This window comes from Saimiri boliviensis, chromosome 4 (genome assembly GCF_048565385.1).
Source record: "Saimiri boliviensis isolate mSaiBol1 chromosome 4, mSaiBol1.pri, whole genome shotgun sequence".
Lineage (NCBI taxonomy): Eukaryota > Metazoa > Chordata > Mammalia > Primates > Cebidae > Saimiri > Saimiri boliviensis.
Genome location: NC_133452.1, coordinates 97,952,894 through 97,968,580, shown reverse-complemented (window position 1 = coordinate 97,968,580; position 15,687 = coordinate 97,952,894). Strand labels below are relative to the sequence as shown.

Here is a 15,687-nt window from a genome sequence, read left to right as displayed (position 1 = left end):
GGGCGTGGCAGCTCATGCCTGTAACCCCAGTACTTTGGGAGGCCAGGCAGGTAGATCACTTGAGGTCAGGAGTTCGAGGCCAGCCTGGCCAACATGGTGAAACCCCATCTTTAAAAAAAATAAAATAAAATAATTGAAACTTGGCCAGGCATGGTGGTGTATACCTGTAACCCCAGTTGCTCAAGAGGTTGAGGCAGGCGGATTGTTTGAGCCAGGAGTTCAAGACCAGCCTTGGCAATATAGTGAGACCTTGTCTCAAGTAAAATTCGAAAAAATTAGCGTGGCATAGTGGTATATGCCTGTAGTCCCAGCTTCTTGGGGGACTGAGGCAGAAGAATCGCTTGAGGCCAGGAAGTCAAGGCTGCAGTGAGCCCTGATCGTGCCACTGCACTCCAGCCTGGTGACAGAGCAAGACTCCTTGTATAAAAAAAATTTTTTTTTTTTTTTTTTTTTTTTGGAGATGGAGTCTCACTCTGTCATCAGGCTGAAGTGCAGTGGTTCGATCTTGGCTAACTGCAACTTCTGCTTCCCAGGTTCAAGTGATTCTCCTGCCTCAGCCTCCCAAATAGCTGGGATTACAGGCAGGTGCCACCACCTCCAGCTAATTTTTGTATTTTTGTATTTTTAGTAGAGACAGGGTTTCGTCATGTGTGGCCAGGATGGTCTCGATCTCTTGAGTTCATGATCCACCTGCCCTGGCCTCCCAAAGTGCTGAGATTACAGTGTGAGCCACTGAACCTGGTCAAAATATATTTTTTAAGTTATTTTCCTTTCTTTTCTCTTTTTTGTCACACTTAGGACATTAAACTAGTTCATTCCCTCCTGCTGGCTCCAGGCTCACTCAGACCCTGGCTCTAGACGGCCACCATTTTGCATTATATAAATATGGATATGGATAAAGTGTATTATTTATGAATTCCACTGTGTTTTTTGCTACCCTCACCAGACTCATGGGTGGGCAGGTGGGCAGGACCTGGTTGAGCTCATCACTGTTCCCCAGCCCTAACCTGGGGCTCAGCAAGCATCTGCCGGATGAATACATCAACCCAGAAACGACTTCCTCCTATATGAGGAGGTGGGGTCTGATTTAGCCTTGGAGAGAGGAAAAGGTTATGAAGCACACAACTGGGGGAAAGGGCAGGAGGTGGGAGAGGAGATGGCGAATCTGGGAACAGGACAGAGGTCCCTCCTGGCAGGGGCAGGGCGCTCATACAGGAAAGAGGGGCCGGGGGTGGTGGGGAGGTGCTGAGCTGAGACCAGAGGGGCTGAGAGGTACGGAGCCCTGCGTCTGAGCCCACAGGTCCTGGGGATTGTCAGCTACCCAGTCTCCACATGGCCCACCAGCCCCTTCGACCCCTAGTCCAGACAGGAGAAAAGGCAGAAAGGGACAGGTACAGCCCTAGGTCACCCTAGAGCAACGGTCTCGAGCTTTTCCAACCTTGACTCATTTAAGAAATACAACTTAGATCACCACTGCTTGAAACAGCATGGGGACTCCCCGCTCCTGGTCATGGTATGAGCTCCAGGTCCAACAGTGCTGAGAACCATGACGACCATCCACTCAGGACCAACCCAAACAGAAAGCAACTGAAACAAGGGGATTTTTAAAATGTGTGGTGTGTGGCCAGGTGCAGTGGCTCACGCCTGTAATCCCAGCACTTTGGGAGGCCAAGGCGGGCAGAACATGAGATCAGGAGTTCGAGATCAGCCTGGCCAACATGGTGAAACCCCATCTCTACTAAAAATACAAATATCAGCCTGGTGTGGTGGTGGGCGCCTGTAATCCCAGCTACTCAGGAGGCTGAGGCAGGAGAATCGCTTGAATCCGGGAGGCAGAGGTTGCACGTGAGCTGAGATTGAACCACTGCACTCCAGCCTAGGTGACAGAGCAACACTGAGTCTCAAAAAAAAAAAAAAAAAAAAAAGAAAGAAAGAAAGAAAAAGAAAAAAAGAAAGAAATACATGTTGTGCTAAGACTTCTTAAAGAATTGATAAGACAGTGAAGAATTAACCAGCCAGAAGAGAAGATCGAAAGGGAAACAAGAGATCTAGAAACAACCAGCTACTTTTGCCCTGAGGTGACTTCCTGATTCCAGGAAGCATGGACTCTAATTTTGACAGCTTCTTCAGGTGGAAGGTTCAGAGATCCAAGCCCAGGCCCCCAGAAGGTGAGGGGTCAACAGGAGACCCGGACCCTAAAGGGCTTCAGCCTCAGTCAAGTGCTGAACCCACAGTAGAACAGCTCCTACCAGGAGCTAAAGATACCAACTGGAATCCCCCAGATGGTTCAAGTAACTCCAAACTTGAGCTGGGCTTCAAGTGGGCTTGAACTGGTGAAACTCCCCTAGGAGTCTGGCAGTAGGAGCAGCAGGGCCTTCCTGGAGGAAGCTGCCTTCATTCTAGACTCAAAACCAGACTTTATAATTGCAATAACCAGTATATGCTCAAAGAGAAGCAGGAATCCTTGGGAACCAGACACCACGAGGGAGAACAAGCCCACAAAATAGACGCTAAAAACAGACACGAGCAGAGACTTCAGATACAGACATCACCCATAAAACAGATACGTCTTCTCTGCTTCAATCAACAAAAAAAGCTTGAAGATCCCGGCAGAGAACAGAAAACGATAAAAAATAACACAGCAGATTGAAAAAAAGAACCAAGTATAACTTCCAGAAATAAAAAAAGTTCTAATAACCAAAATTTTAAACTCACTGGACATATTTAACCAGAGAATAGCCAGAGCTAAAGAACGAATTAATGAAATCATAACAGCCTTTATAGGGTAGATTCATTCCAATTCTATCCTATCCATTTCTGTCAATGATGGCTGAGCCCATTCAAGTGACTTCACAGCCCACTAGCGGGTCAGAGCCTGTGTCTGCATGACATGCACTGCCCTGAAGCATCCCCAGGAGAGGAATGAAGTCAGAAATGAGCCCTCTCTTCTTATCTTTCTTGGAAACTTAATACCTGGAACTTGTGAGATTGCACTTTTTCTCTCACATGTCAGAAGATGCCGAGTGAATGAATAAACAAATGAGTAGACTCAAGGCCCGTCACCACACACATTCCATGCTTGCTCCTTGCACAGAGGCAGCCCTGTCAGAACCCTGACAGGGCCTGAACCTTCCTTGTCACTAAACCACAGGGCTAAAGGGCAGAGAGAGGCAGGGTGGACAGGTAGCGAGGAGACTGGGCTCACACAGGAGCTGCAGCATCAAAGGCATGAGAAAAGGTGGAGAGACCAGGGAGGTTTCTTAAAGTAAGGATTGTGTGTCCCGGGGTGTGTACCTGTGGATGAGGGGGCACAGGGCTGGTGAGACTACAGACAAGAGGGTATTCATCTATTAAATAAGGTCAGTCAACATTCACCCAAAACTAAGGTGCCTACCACTCCAAACGCCCACTGCCACTGCATTCCAACATTCCAGGGCAAGGGGAATAGCTTTCAGATATACAAACTCGGGCCAGGCGTGGTGGCTCATGCCTGTAATACCAGCACTTTGGAAGGCCAAGGTGGGCGGATCATGAGATCAAGAGATCAAGACCATCCTGACCAACATGGTGAAACCCTGTCTCTACTGAAAATAAGAAAATTAGCTGGGCGTGGTGGCACACGCCTGTGGTCCCAGCTCAGGAGGCTGAGGCAAGAGAATCACTTGAACTAGAGAGACGGAGGTTGCAGTGAGCGGAGATCGTCCACAGTACTCCAGCCTGGGTGACAGAACGAGACTCCGTCTCAAAAAAAAAAAAAAAAAAAAAAAAAATATATATATATATATATATATATATATATATATATATATATATATATATGTATATAAATTCCCAGGTCCCACAGATCTTGGCAGGTCTGGGGTGAGGCCTAGGAACATGCATTTTAAAGGCATCTCCCCCCACTCCCCTTCTACCCCAGATGGTTCTGCTGCTCAACCAAGCACCCGTGTAGAGGATCCAAGGCAAGGACAGAACACAGAGCAAGTTATCCATCCCAGTAATGGACGAGCTCTGCATGAAATAATCCCTGCATCTGCTTCCAATTGTCTTCAGTGTTTAGACTCAACCTGTAGAACAAAACACTGCATGATTCCACTTATATGAGGTACCTAGAGTAATCAAATTCATAGAAACAGGAAGTAGAATGGTAGTTGCAGGGCCTGGGGGAGGAGGAAATGGGGAGTTATTATTTGGTATCAAGTTTCAGTTCTGCAAGATGAAAAAGTTCTGTGGATGGATGGTGGTAATGGTTGCACAACAATGAAAATGTACGGAATGCCACTCAACCGTACACTTAACGATGATTAAGATGGTAAACTCGGCTGGGCACGGTGGCTCACACCTGTAAGTAATCTCAGCATTTTGGTAGGCCAAGGCGGGAGGATTGCCTGAGGTCAGGAGTTTGAGACCAGCCTGGCCAACGTGGTGAAACCCCATCTCTACTAAAAATCCAAAAATTAGGCCAGGTGTGGTGGCTCACACCTATAATCCCAGCACTTTGGGAGTCCAAGGCGGCAGATCATGAAGTCAGGACTTAAAGACCAGCCTGGCCAAGATGGTGAAACCCCATCTCTACTAAAAATACAAAAATGAGCCAGGCATGGTGGCGGGGTCCTGTAATCTCAGCTACTCAGGAGGCTGAGGCAGAAGAATCTCTTGAACCCAGGAGGCGGAGGTTGCAGTAAGCCAAGATTGCACCACTGCACTCCAGCCTGGGCAACAGAGCAAGACTCCATAAAAAAAAAAAATCCAAAAATTAGCCAGGCATGGTGTTAGGTGCCTGTAATCCCAGCTACTCAGGAGGCTGAGGCAGGAGAATCACTTGAGCATGGGAGAGGAAGTTTACAGTGAGCCAAGATGCTACTGCACTCCAGCCTGGATGATACAGTGAGACCCTGTCTTAAAAAAAAAAAAAAAAAGATGCCGGGCGTGGTGGCTCATGCCTGTAATCCCAGCACTTTGGGAGGCTGAGGCGGGTGGATCACGAGGTCAAGAGATCGAGATCATCCTGGTCAACATGGTGAAACCCCGTGTCTACTAAAAATAGAAAAAATTAGCTGGGCATGGTGGCACGTGCCTGTAATCCCAGCTACTCAGGAGGCTGAGGCAGGAGAATTGCCTGAACCCAGGAGGCGGAGGTTGCGGTGAGCTGAGATAGCGCCATTGCACTCCAGCCTGGGTAACAAGAGCGAAACTCCGTCTCAAAAAAAAGAAGGATGGTAAACTCCTTGTTATGTGTATCTTACCACAATTAAAAATAAGTGACTTGGCCAGGCGTGGTGGCTCACGCCTGTAATCCTAGCACTTTGGGAGGCTTAGGCTTAGGTGGGTGGATCACCTGAGGTCAGGAGTTCAAGACCAGCCTGGCCATCATAGAGAAACATCTTTATAAAGAAAAATAAAATAAAATAAATAAGTGACTTTTGCCAGGCACAGTGATTCACACCTGTAATCCCAATACTTTGGGAGGTTGAGGTGGGCAAACTGCTTGAGTCCAGGAATTTGCTTATTTTCCAGCTTAGGCAATATAGGGAAACCCTGCCTCTACAAAAACTAAATACATTAGCCAAGCATGGTGGCATGCACCTGTAGTTCCAGCTGTTCTGGAAGGTGAGGCAAGATTGCTTGAGTCTGGGAGGTCAGGGCTGCAGTGAGCCATGGTGTCACTGCACTCTGACCTGGACAACAGAGTGAGACCTTGTCTTAAAAATAAATAACTTTTTTTTTTTTTTTTTTTTTTTTTGGAGACGGAGTTTCGCTCTTGTTACCCAGGCTGGAGTGCAATGGCGCGATCTCGGCTCACCGCAACCTCCGCCTCCTGGGTTCAAGCAATTCTCCTGTCTCAGCCTCCTGAGTAGCTGGGATTACAGGCACACACCACCATGCCCAGCTAATTTTTTGTATTTTTAGTAGAGATGGGGTTTCACCTTGTTTGACCAGGATGGTCTCGATCTCTCGACCTCGTGATCCACCCGCCTCGGCCTCCCAAAGTGCTGGGATTACAGGCTTGAGCCACCGCGCCCGGCCCATAAATAACTTTTTTTAAGTTTAAGACAAATTACATAGTAATTTGTAGGAGACTATTTTCTCATGGTTGTCTAGGATATGCAACTAAAATACATATACTTTTTTTCCATCTTTCTTTTTTTTTTTGAAACAGGATCTCACTATGTCGCCCAGGTTGGAGTGCAGTGGTGCAATCACGGCTCACTGCAGCCTTGACCTCCCAGGCTCATGCAATCCTCTCACCTCAGCTTCCTGTGTGGCTGAGACTGCAAGCGTGTGCCACCACATCCAGCTAATTTTTGTATTTTTGTAGGACAAGGTTTCGCCATGTTGCCCAGACTGGTCTCAAACTCCTGGGCTCAAGTGATCCACCTACCTCGGCCTCTCAAACTGCTGGGATTACAGGTATGAGCTACCACGCCCGACTAAATTGAATATACTTAATGAAAGAGAGAAAGAAGTTTGAGCTTCTATATATTAGCAGAGAAAGATCTCCAGTATGATCTGTCCACAGCAAGATTTATAAAGCAAAACCAGCAAAAAAACAGAATAGTATATATAAAATGCTATCTTTCTGTAAAAGAAGGGAAAATCTGGATATATGTTAGTGTTAATGGAACATTCCAGACACTGTCGCCTAGGCTGGAGTACAGTGGTGTGATCTTGGGTCACTGCAACTTCCGCCTCCTGGGTTTAAGCAATTCTTTTCCTTAGCCTCCCAAGTAGCTGGGATCACAGGCATGTGCCACCATGCCCAGCTAATTTTTTATTTTTAATAGAGATGGGGTTTCACCATCTTGGTCAGGCTGGTCTTGAAGTTCCGACCTCGTGATCCACCCACCTTGGCCTCCCAAAGTAACTGCTGGGATTACAGGTGTGAGCCACCATGCCCAGCTTGATTTTTTAACTGAATGAATAAATTATCTACTTAGATTTTCTTATATGGTTGCCCTGGAGAAGGGAAAAGGAGGTTGGGTTGAAGAGGGTAGAGCAGGGACCAGGTTTTCCTCTTGATTCTAGATCATGTATTTGTCTTACTTTTATAAAAAAGAAAAAAAGGGATAAGAGCACATTTTCAGTGGAAAAGATGCTCAGCGTCACTAGTAGAGAAATGCAAATCAAAACCACAGTAAGATGCCATTTCACACCCAGCAGGCTGGAAGAAATTTAGGTGGAACAAAACCAGGTGTGGCAAGGATGTGGGCGGAGCGAGGGGAGCTGCCCCACAGCCACCACAGCATCACTTCTCAGGCCACAGAGGCGCATCCCTCCCACCTAGCAGTCCCCCCACTCAGAACACACTGGGGGAACCCGAGCACAGGAGCCCAGGGAGGTTCACTGCAGCATGGCAGGCAATTGCCAACTGCTGGAAATGAGCTGAAAGTCCATCTACAGGAGCGCCAATGAAGGGATTCAATTTATCACCCAATGGAATGCAACATTGCAACTAAACACATGAACTAGAACCATGTGTATCAACTCAGATAAATCTCAGAAACAGTACAGAATTCATTTATTTATTTATTATTTATTTATTTATTTAAGAAGGAGTTTCTCTCCTGCTGCCCAGGCTGGAGTGCAGTGGTACAATCTTGGCTCACCGCAACCTCTGCCTCCCAGGTTCAAGCGATTCTCCTGCCTCAGCCTTTCAAGTAGCTGGGATTATAGGCATGTGCCACCATGCCCGGCTAATTTTTATATTCTTAGTAGAAATGGGGTTTCACAATATTGGCTAGGCTGGTCTTGAACTCAGCCTTGTAATCTGCCTACCTTGGCCTCCCAAAGTGCTGGGTTTATAGGTGCGAGCCACCGTGCCAGCCCTATTTTTCTCTTTACTATTGTGTTCACTTACAATATGTCTTTTTTTTTTTTTTTTTTTTTTTTTTTTGAGACGGAGTTTCGCCCTTGTTACCCAGGCTGGAGTGCAATGGCGCGATCTCGGCTCACCGCAACCTCCGCCTCCTGGGTTCAGGCAATTCTCCTGCCTCAGCCTCCTGAGTAGCTGGGATTACAGGCACGTGCCACCATGCCCAGCTAATTTTTTGCACTTTTAGTAGAGACGGGGTTTCACCATGTTGACCAGGATGGTCTCGATCTCTCGACCTCGTGATCCACCCGCCTCGGCCTCCCAAAGTGCTGGGATTACAGGCTTGAGCCACTGCGCCCGGCCCACTTACAATATGTCTTAATTGTAATAACAATAAACAAGACTTGGAGCACGGACAGGTAGAGAGGAGGTGTAGGCTGGGGAAGGGGGTGTCCACTCACACAAATGGAAGGCATCCACACCTCATCATTCCCCTCCTTGGCACCTGCCCCCACACATTTGTCTTGTGGGCACCGGGGCTGGGGATGCAAGTTCTGAGCTTCCCTGAGATAGACTTGGAGACAAGTGTTACCCAAGTCCATGCCCCAACAGGAAGGGGAAGAGAAGGAGAAAGGGCTAGGGAAAGGAATGTGCCCCAGGCTCAGCCCAGTAAGCAGCTTGGGTCTCATGGCAGCCACAGCCAGAAACCTTACAGCCAGCCAGAGTTCGAGGGCTGGCCTGGAGTGGGTGCCACACGCACAAGGGCACCAGCAACCTGGGCCTCACAGGGCCTTGGCAGCTCTGGAAATAATTCTCTGAACATGTTGTGGCTTAGGGTGGCTTCGAAAGTGGCTGGAGCTGAAGCTACAAGCAAGGAGCCATGCTGGGGTGTCTTCCCGAGGTGGGGGTGGCGGGGGCTTTGCGAGCCCAGCCTCCAGGGTCAGCAGGTAAAGGAGAAGCTAGCAGGGAGCTGGGCAGGCAGCTAGAAGTCCCAGCAATGGCCAGGCTCACCCCAGGATGGTCGAGGGCAGAACTTTTCGGAGTCTTCAGGACAAGGCCATTTCTGATGACCACCAGCCAACTTCTAAAACGCCTGCCATAACCCCACCCTTGCTAAGTCCCACCCCTCGAGGCATGGGTGTTTGCAGGAGACATGGAAACAGTGAAAGCCAGGACTCCCAGCTTGAAGCCAAGCCCCATCTTTGTCTTCTCCAGGCTCCTGTGTCAAAATTGAAGAGGGTATATAGTCCGTGTCTCTTGTCCCACATTCTAATGCTCCAGTTTGCACCTGCCAGCCACAGGGTGCATGGAGACCTGGCTCCGTCCCAGAAGGTAGGCTCCACTCAGGTCCCCACAGGGCCATAGGGAGTCCAGAGGGGCCTCTGCCCACCTCATCAAGACACCAAGGAAGCAGGAGCTGAAGCAGAGAAGAGGGGGAAGGAGATGGAGTCTGAATCTTTCTTTTCCACGTCACTTTGCTGGATGGACCCGGCAAGGCTATGGGACCACAGAGTGGCCCAGGTGTTCTGGGGTGGGCTCCACTCACAGGCTTTGAGAAAACAGAGAGGAAGAGATGGGGGGCCTGGGGGAGGAGAAAGAGGGAAGGAGTGATGAGGGCGGAGGGCAGGAAGTGGAAGGAACATTTGTTCTGCTAAATGGCTTTGTTGTTGTCAAAAATTGGCCCCAAACTCTGTCCACTAGCAGCCTAGGGCAAGTCTTCTTTGGTCACACATACCTCCTTATCACCAGCCTGTCACACCACACAGCTGCACAAACACCTCGACACACATGCAAACCTTCTCCTTCCAGTCCTGGCAGAGCCTACCCATGGGACCCTTACCTCTCTCTCTCTCTCTCTGTCTCTCTCTCTCTCTCTCTCTCTCTCTAAGTTCCTTACAAGAACTAGACTAGGCCGGGCATGGTGGCTCACGCCTGTAATCCTAACACTTTGGGAGGCCGAGGCGGGTGGATCACGAGGTCAAGAGATCAAGACCATCCTGGTCAACACGGTGAAACCCCATCTCTACTAAAAATACAAAAAAAATTAGCTGGGCATGGTGGTGCGTGCCTGTAATCCCAGCTACTGAGGAGGCTGAGGCAGGAGAATTGCTTGAACCCAGGAGGCGGAGGTTGTGGTGAGCCGAGATTGCGCCACTGCACTGCAGCCTGGGTAACAAGAGTGAAACTCCGTCTCAAAAAAAAAAAAAAGAACTAGACTAAATCCTGCTACTAGATGGCAGTCCACGCCCCATCTGCAGCCTCAACACCCTCCCATTTCCGTCTCCAGGAGAGGCCCAGGCCTCCTGTCTCTACCCATCCTTCAGGGAACTGGTACAGGTGAGGTCAGAGCTGTCCTCACCTCATGCCTCTAAGCGAGCACATGAAACCCACAGAGCCTGGGCCCCACTGGGAAAATTCTGGGTGGGTCACAGCCACGGGACATGGAGCAGCCAGGCCTGAGTGATGCCAGGGATGGGCCCCGCGCATGCACTGATGCCTCATATGTGCTGGGGACCAACACTGTGTGACAGACACTGCAGGTAAAACAGGAAATGACGACAACACAGAAATTCCTGCCGTGGTGGAGCTGACATTCAAATGGGGAAGATAGATGGCAAACACAAATGAATAAAATACACTGAGCATGGCAGACTCATGCTACAGAGAAAAAGAAAGCAAGCAAGGGAGGTGGGGCCTCACTGAAGATGTGAAACCTGAAGCCACTGAGTGTCAGGGCCGCGTGGGTATGTGCAGAAAGAATGTTCCAGGCAGAAGGAACAGCAAAGGTGTGGAGGCGGGAGTGTGGCTGGTGACTATGAGGAATGGTAGGCGGAGGCCGGTGTGGCTGCAGGGAAGTGGAGAGGCCCAAGGGGGGGAGGACGAGGTGGAGAGGCGCAGGGACACAGTGCAGGGGAGAGGACGAGGTGGAGAGGCGCAGGACAACAGTGTAGGGGACAGGATGAGGTGGAGGGGCACCGGGCCAACGGTGTAGGGCAGAGTGGCCTTACGGTCCAGGGCCAGAGCGGTTCCCACCTAAAACCTCCACCAGCCAAAGCCCCGGCTCAGAGCCCCGTGATGGAAGCAGGAACAGAATTGCAGATGGAGGCCCCTCTGTGGATTCCAAGGGACGGGCAAGGCCCCCAGCAGCCAGCCTGCCAAGGATGCAGTTGGACTGTCTTAAATCCAGCTCCCCTCCCAGCACCCCCATCAAGGATAATTCCAGCTGAGCTCTCCCCAGAGGAGCAGCCACACAGGCCGACTTGGTGGCAGCAGGCCCAGCGTGTTGCTGCCTGCCCCCACCCTGCCCACCACGCCCAGGACCTGTCTGTCTGACTATCAGTCGGTCTCAACCCTCAAAGGTAAGCACAGCAACAGCACCTCACCCTGGCTTAGCACAACGACAGCCAGGATACTGTTTAATCCCCACAAAGGCCCTGAGCCTGATGGGCAGCTGAGGAGTCCACTGACCACACAGGACAAGGCCCCACGAACGAAGTCACTTGGCCAAGGTGAACTCTCACAACTTCCCAGCAAGGGGCTTTGTTAGAGCTTCCTGCAGAGCAGGACTCACACACAGGATGGGGCTGAGGACACAGCCAGGGACGAAAGAGTTCTGGAAACCAGGGTCTGAATCGCTTACCATGCAAATGAGGAACTGAGGCACAAGGAAGGGCTATCACCAGGGCCTCCTAAAGCCTCAGACAATTCTCTTTTCCATCCCTGTTCCCTCAGAAAACATCCAGTCACGCAGACACAGAAAGCCCTGCGGCTATGGGGATTTTGAGGGGAGAATGGGCCCCTGGCCAGCAGTGGGTGCGCCCCTGAAAAGTGGGGTGTGGCCCCGGAAAATGAAGGGAATGGTTCGTCTGTGCCAAGATGGCAGCAGTGCAAGCCAAGGGGGATTCTGCCGATAGCAGAGTGAGGTCTGCAGGGCAGCCACATCTAATCCAGCTGCTGCGGCTGAATGCAGTTGAATAAATTCAGTCGCAGGTCCAGGACCCGGCAGCCTGGGAGGGGCGGGGGCAGAGGGAGTGCAGATCTTACCTCGGAACTTCTTAGGGGGGTTGTCCAGGTCCCCGGCTGCGGGCTCCACCACACAGCGGTCATCCACCAGCCTGGGGGACAAGGCAGCTTGGTCAGCAGGAGAGAAGAGACCCATCTCCCACAGCATCCCTCCCCTGCAGCAGGGGATTCCAGGGCACCAGTGAGCCCCTAAGATAATTCCTCCATCACTAACAAGCCCCCACCATCAAGTTATTCTTTCCTGGCACCACTGCAGAAAGGCAAGGTGTCTCTTGGGTGGCGAGGGGAGAACCCCAGGAAGAACACAGAAGCACACCCAGCCCACCCCGACCCCTTCAGTGGAGCTGCAGCTGTCCTGGGGGGACTCTGCCACCAGTTGGGGCCGTCACATGCTGCAGGTGCATCTCTTGTCCCAGTCCTGAGACCCTGCTACCCTGATGGGAAGAGCAGTGGCTGAAGCAGGCAGGAGAGGAGCAGAAAAACAACGGCACAGAGGAGTGGGAGGGAGAGACACAAAGAGAGTCAGAAAGATAAAAAGGATGAGACACAGCAGCAGAGAGAGACCAGAGACAGATAGACGAGAGAAGCGTAGGAGACACCAAACCAGCGGCATGAGTCTTCAGGTCTCCCAGGAAGGACAATGAGTCTCACACCTTCCCAGTCTCAGTCAGGCCTCACTTTATATTCTCTTTGCTTCACCTTAGGACAATTTCCCCTTATAGCCATGCTGCGGTTAATCTTGCATCTCTCTCGCTCTCTCTCTCTCTCTTTTTTTTTTTTTTTTTGAGACGGAGTTTCACTCTTGTTACCCAGGCTGGAGTGCAATGGCGCGATCTCAGCTCACTGCAACCTCCGCCTCCTGGGTTCAGGCATTGCTCCTGCCTCAGCCTCCTGAGTAGCTGGGATTACAGGCATGCGCCACCATGCCCAGCTAATTTTTTTGTATTTTTAGTAGAGACGGGGTTTCACCATGTTGACCAGGATGGTCTCGATCTCTTGACCTCGTGATCCACCCGCCTCGGCCTCCCAAAGTACTGGGATTACAGGCTTGAGCCACCGTGCCTGGGTTTTTTTTTTTTTTTGAGATGGAGTTTTGCTCTTGTTCCCCAGGCTGGAGTGCAATGGTGCGATCTCAGCTCACCGCAACCTCCACCTCCCAGGTCAAGTGATTCTCCTGCCTCAGCCTCCTGAGTAGCTGGGATTACAGGCATGCACTACCACGCCCAGCTGATTTTGCATTTTTAGTTGAGACAGGGTTTCTCCATGTTGATCAGGCTGGTCTCAAACTCTCGACCTCAGGTGATCCACCCATCTTGGCCTCCCAAAGTGCTAGGATTACAGGCGTGAGCCATCGCGCCCAGCAATCTTGCATCTCTTGAGGACATTCATTTACCCATCCATCTATCCACCCATCCACTCATCCCTTCACCCATTCCTCCACCCAACCACCCATCATCCATCTATTCATCCACCCATCCATGCACCCGTCCATCCACCACCCATCCACCCATCTACCCATCCAGCTTCCTGCATTTAAAATTTGCCACTGCGTCTCCAGCCTTCAGGATAAAGTGATACTGATCACCCACTGTGTCAAAGGCCAACTCTGTCTCAACACCCTCATGCCTGTTGCCTCTGAATTCTCACCAACTTCCCAGCAAGAGGCTTGTTATTAGTGCCATTTTACTGAGGAAAAAACTGAATCTGAATATTAAATAACTTGCCTAAACTCACAGAGCTGATTTCAAAGCCCATGCTCCTTCTGTACCTCCCCTCCCTGGGTTGGTTAACAAGGTCTTTTGTGATCTAACCTCCACCTCCTCCATAGCTAGCCTCACTATTTCTTTGCCCCAACTCTACTAAACCTCCGTTGATCCCAAGGTCCCTGAAGCACTCATCTCTCCAGAGGCACTCCTGGCAGCCTGCAGTGTTTCACACGTGCTCCACCCTGGCCCCATGAAGCCACAGGCCTAGCAGAACTCCATTCTTTTTCCCTCAGCTCTCCTACTCTGCAAAGCCTTCCTTGGCCAGCCCCTGTGGGCCTCCCTCCTCCATGTTCCGGCACCTGGTCCCGGCCTTTCCTGCAACAGTGTCTCTCCCCACTTCTATACTTGCTGGATCTACACTGTGAGTTCCTTGAGAACCAAGCCCCGGTGTGTTTTATTTGAAACGACTAACATTTTGCACAATGCAAAGTGTTACGACATAATAGAAATATATATTTGGTCTTCATCCCAGCTCCTGACCAGAGTTCCTAAAGTGTAACTTCCTAAGTGATAAAGGCAAGAAGAGTTACAATGTGCAGATTTCTGTATCCAGTTCCTGAAATAGATAGGAAGCAATAAAGATGAAATGGCATGAATTCTGTTCATACCAAGCCTCTTTCAATCACACCTGGTTTTATGTTAATGAGGTGACTTTTGGAAAGCCCCTGAGGATGGGGCTGCCTGAGGAATAACCATCTAATTAGAGGGTTCCCATTTTCAGCCCCACCCCCATCACAACCTCCTCCTGGGAGAGAGCCGCTGAAGGTTAGGTTGGCCACCAATGGCCAATGGTTTAATCAGCCTTCATAAAAACCCAAAAGGGGCCAGGTGCAGTGGCTCTCACCTGTAATCCTAACACCTTGAGAGGCTGAGGTGGGCTAATCACCTGAGGTCAGGAGTTCAAGACCAACCTGGCCAACATGGTGAAACCCCCATTTCTACTAAAAAAAAAAAAAAAAATTACAAAAATTAGCCAGGTGTAGTGGCGCACACCTGTAAACCCAGCTACTCAGGAGAGTGAGGCAGGAGAATCGCTTGGATCCAGGAGGTAGGGGATGCAGTGAGCTGAGATCATGCCATTGTCCTCCAGCCTGAGCAACAGAGCAAGATTCTATTTAATAAATAAATAAATAAGGACCAGGTTCGGAGAGAGCGTGGCTGGTGAACATGGTGAATACATGGGGGTACTAGCAGGAGGGTACCCCTGGAGAGGGCCTGGACGCTCTACACCTCCTGTTCCATACCTCATCCTATTCATCTCTTCCACCTGGCTGTTTTTCTGAGTTCTGTGAGCCATTCTAGCAAATTATCAAACATGAAGAGGAGAAGGGACGATGGAGATGGAGAACTCCTGATTTATGGGAACCCCTCATTTATGGCTGATTGGTCAGAAGCCCCAGAGGCCCAGACTTGTGATTGGTGTCTGAAGTGATGTTAGTCTTGGCGGACTGAGCTTTCCACCTGTGGGATCTGACAAACTTCAGGTAGATAGTGTCAGAATTGAATTGAACTGGAGGACATCAGGTGGTGTCCTCGATACTGGAGAACTGCCTCATGTTTTCATATATTGTTACTTAAGTTTCTAATTCTACTTTGTTATTTCCATTTTGCAGGCAGAGAAAGCAGAGTATGGAGAAGATAAACAATCTGCAGAGTCGGGCTTTGAAGCCAGGCAGCCCAGCGTCAGAGCAGGCGCTGTGCAGGACCGCAGAGGGACGGGGAGGGCGGAGGGTCTTCTGTCTCCTTCTTCTCCCAGCCTCCAGCACCTGCTCCGTCCTTGGCCCTCTTCCCTTCTGCATCTGCACTCGAGTCCTTGGGCATCTTGACCCCACTCATGAACTTCAAAGCACCACCAACTGAGAATTCCTACCTTTACCTCCCCCAAACTCTAGCCTCAGAGATCTAACTGCCTATTTGACACCTCTACTTGGGTGTCCACAGGCATCTGAAACTCAGCCTGTGCAAGCTGAGCTCCTGGCCTCCCACCAGAATATGCTCCTCCGGAGGTCCACCCCATCTCAGTCAACGGCAACTACATCCTTCCAACTGCTTGGTCCAAAAAACCTTGGACCTATCCTTGGCTTC

The 15,687-nt window shown here is 50.2% G+C and overlaps 1 protein-coding gene across 2 annotated transcripts in view; it reads right to left on the bottom strand.

Moving 5' to 3' along the window:
* Positions 1-15,687, bottom strand: part of ITPR3 (inositol 1,4,5-trisphosphate receptor type 3) — a 78,721-nt gene that overhangs the window by 46,389 nt on the left and 16,645 nt on the right. For both annotated transcript variants that reach the window (XM_003923153.3, XM_074397915.1), the window contains exon 2: positions 11,858-11,928. In XM_003923153.3, the coding sequence (XP_003923202.1) occupies positions 11,858-11,928 (71 nt within the window). The remainder of the gene's footprint in view (positions 1-11,857; positions 11,929-15,687) is intronic.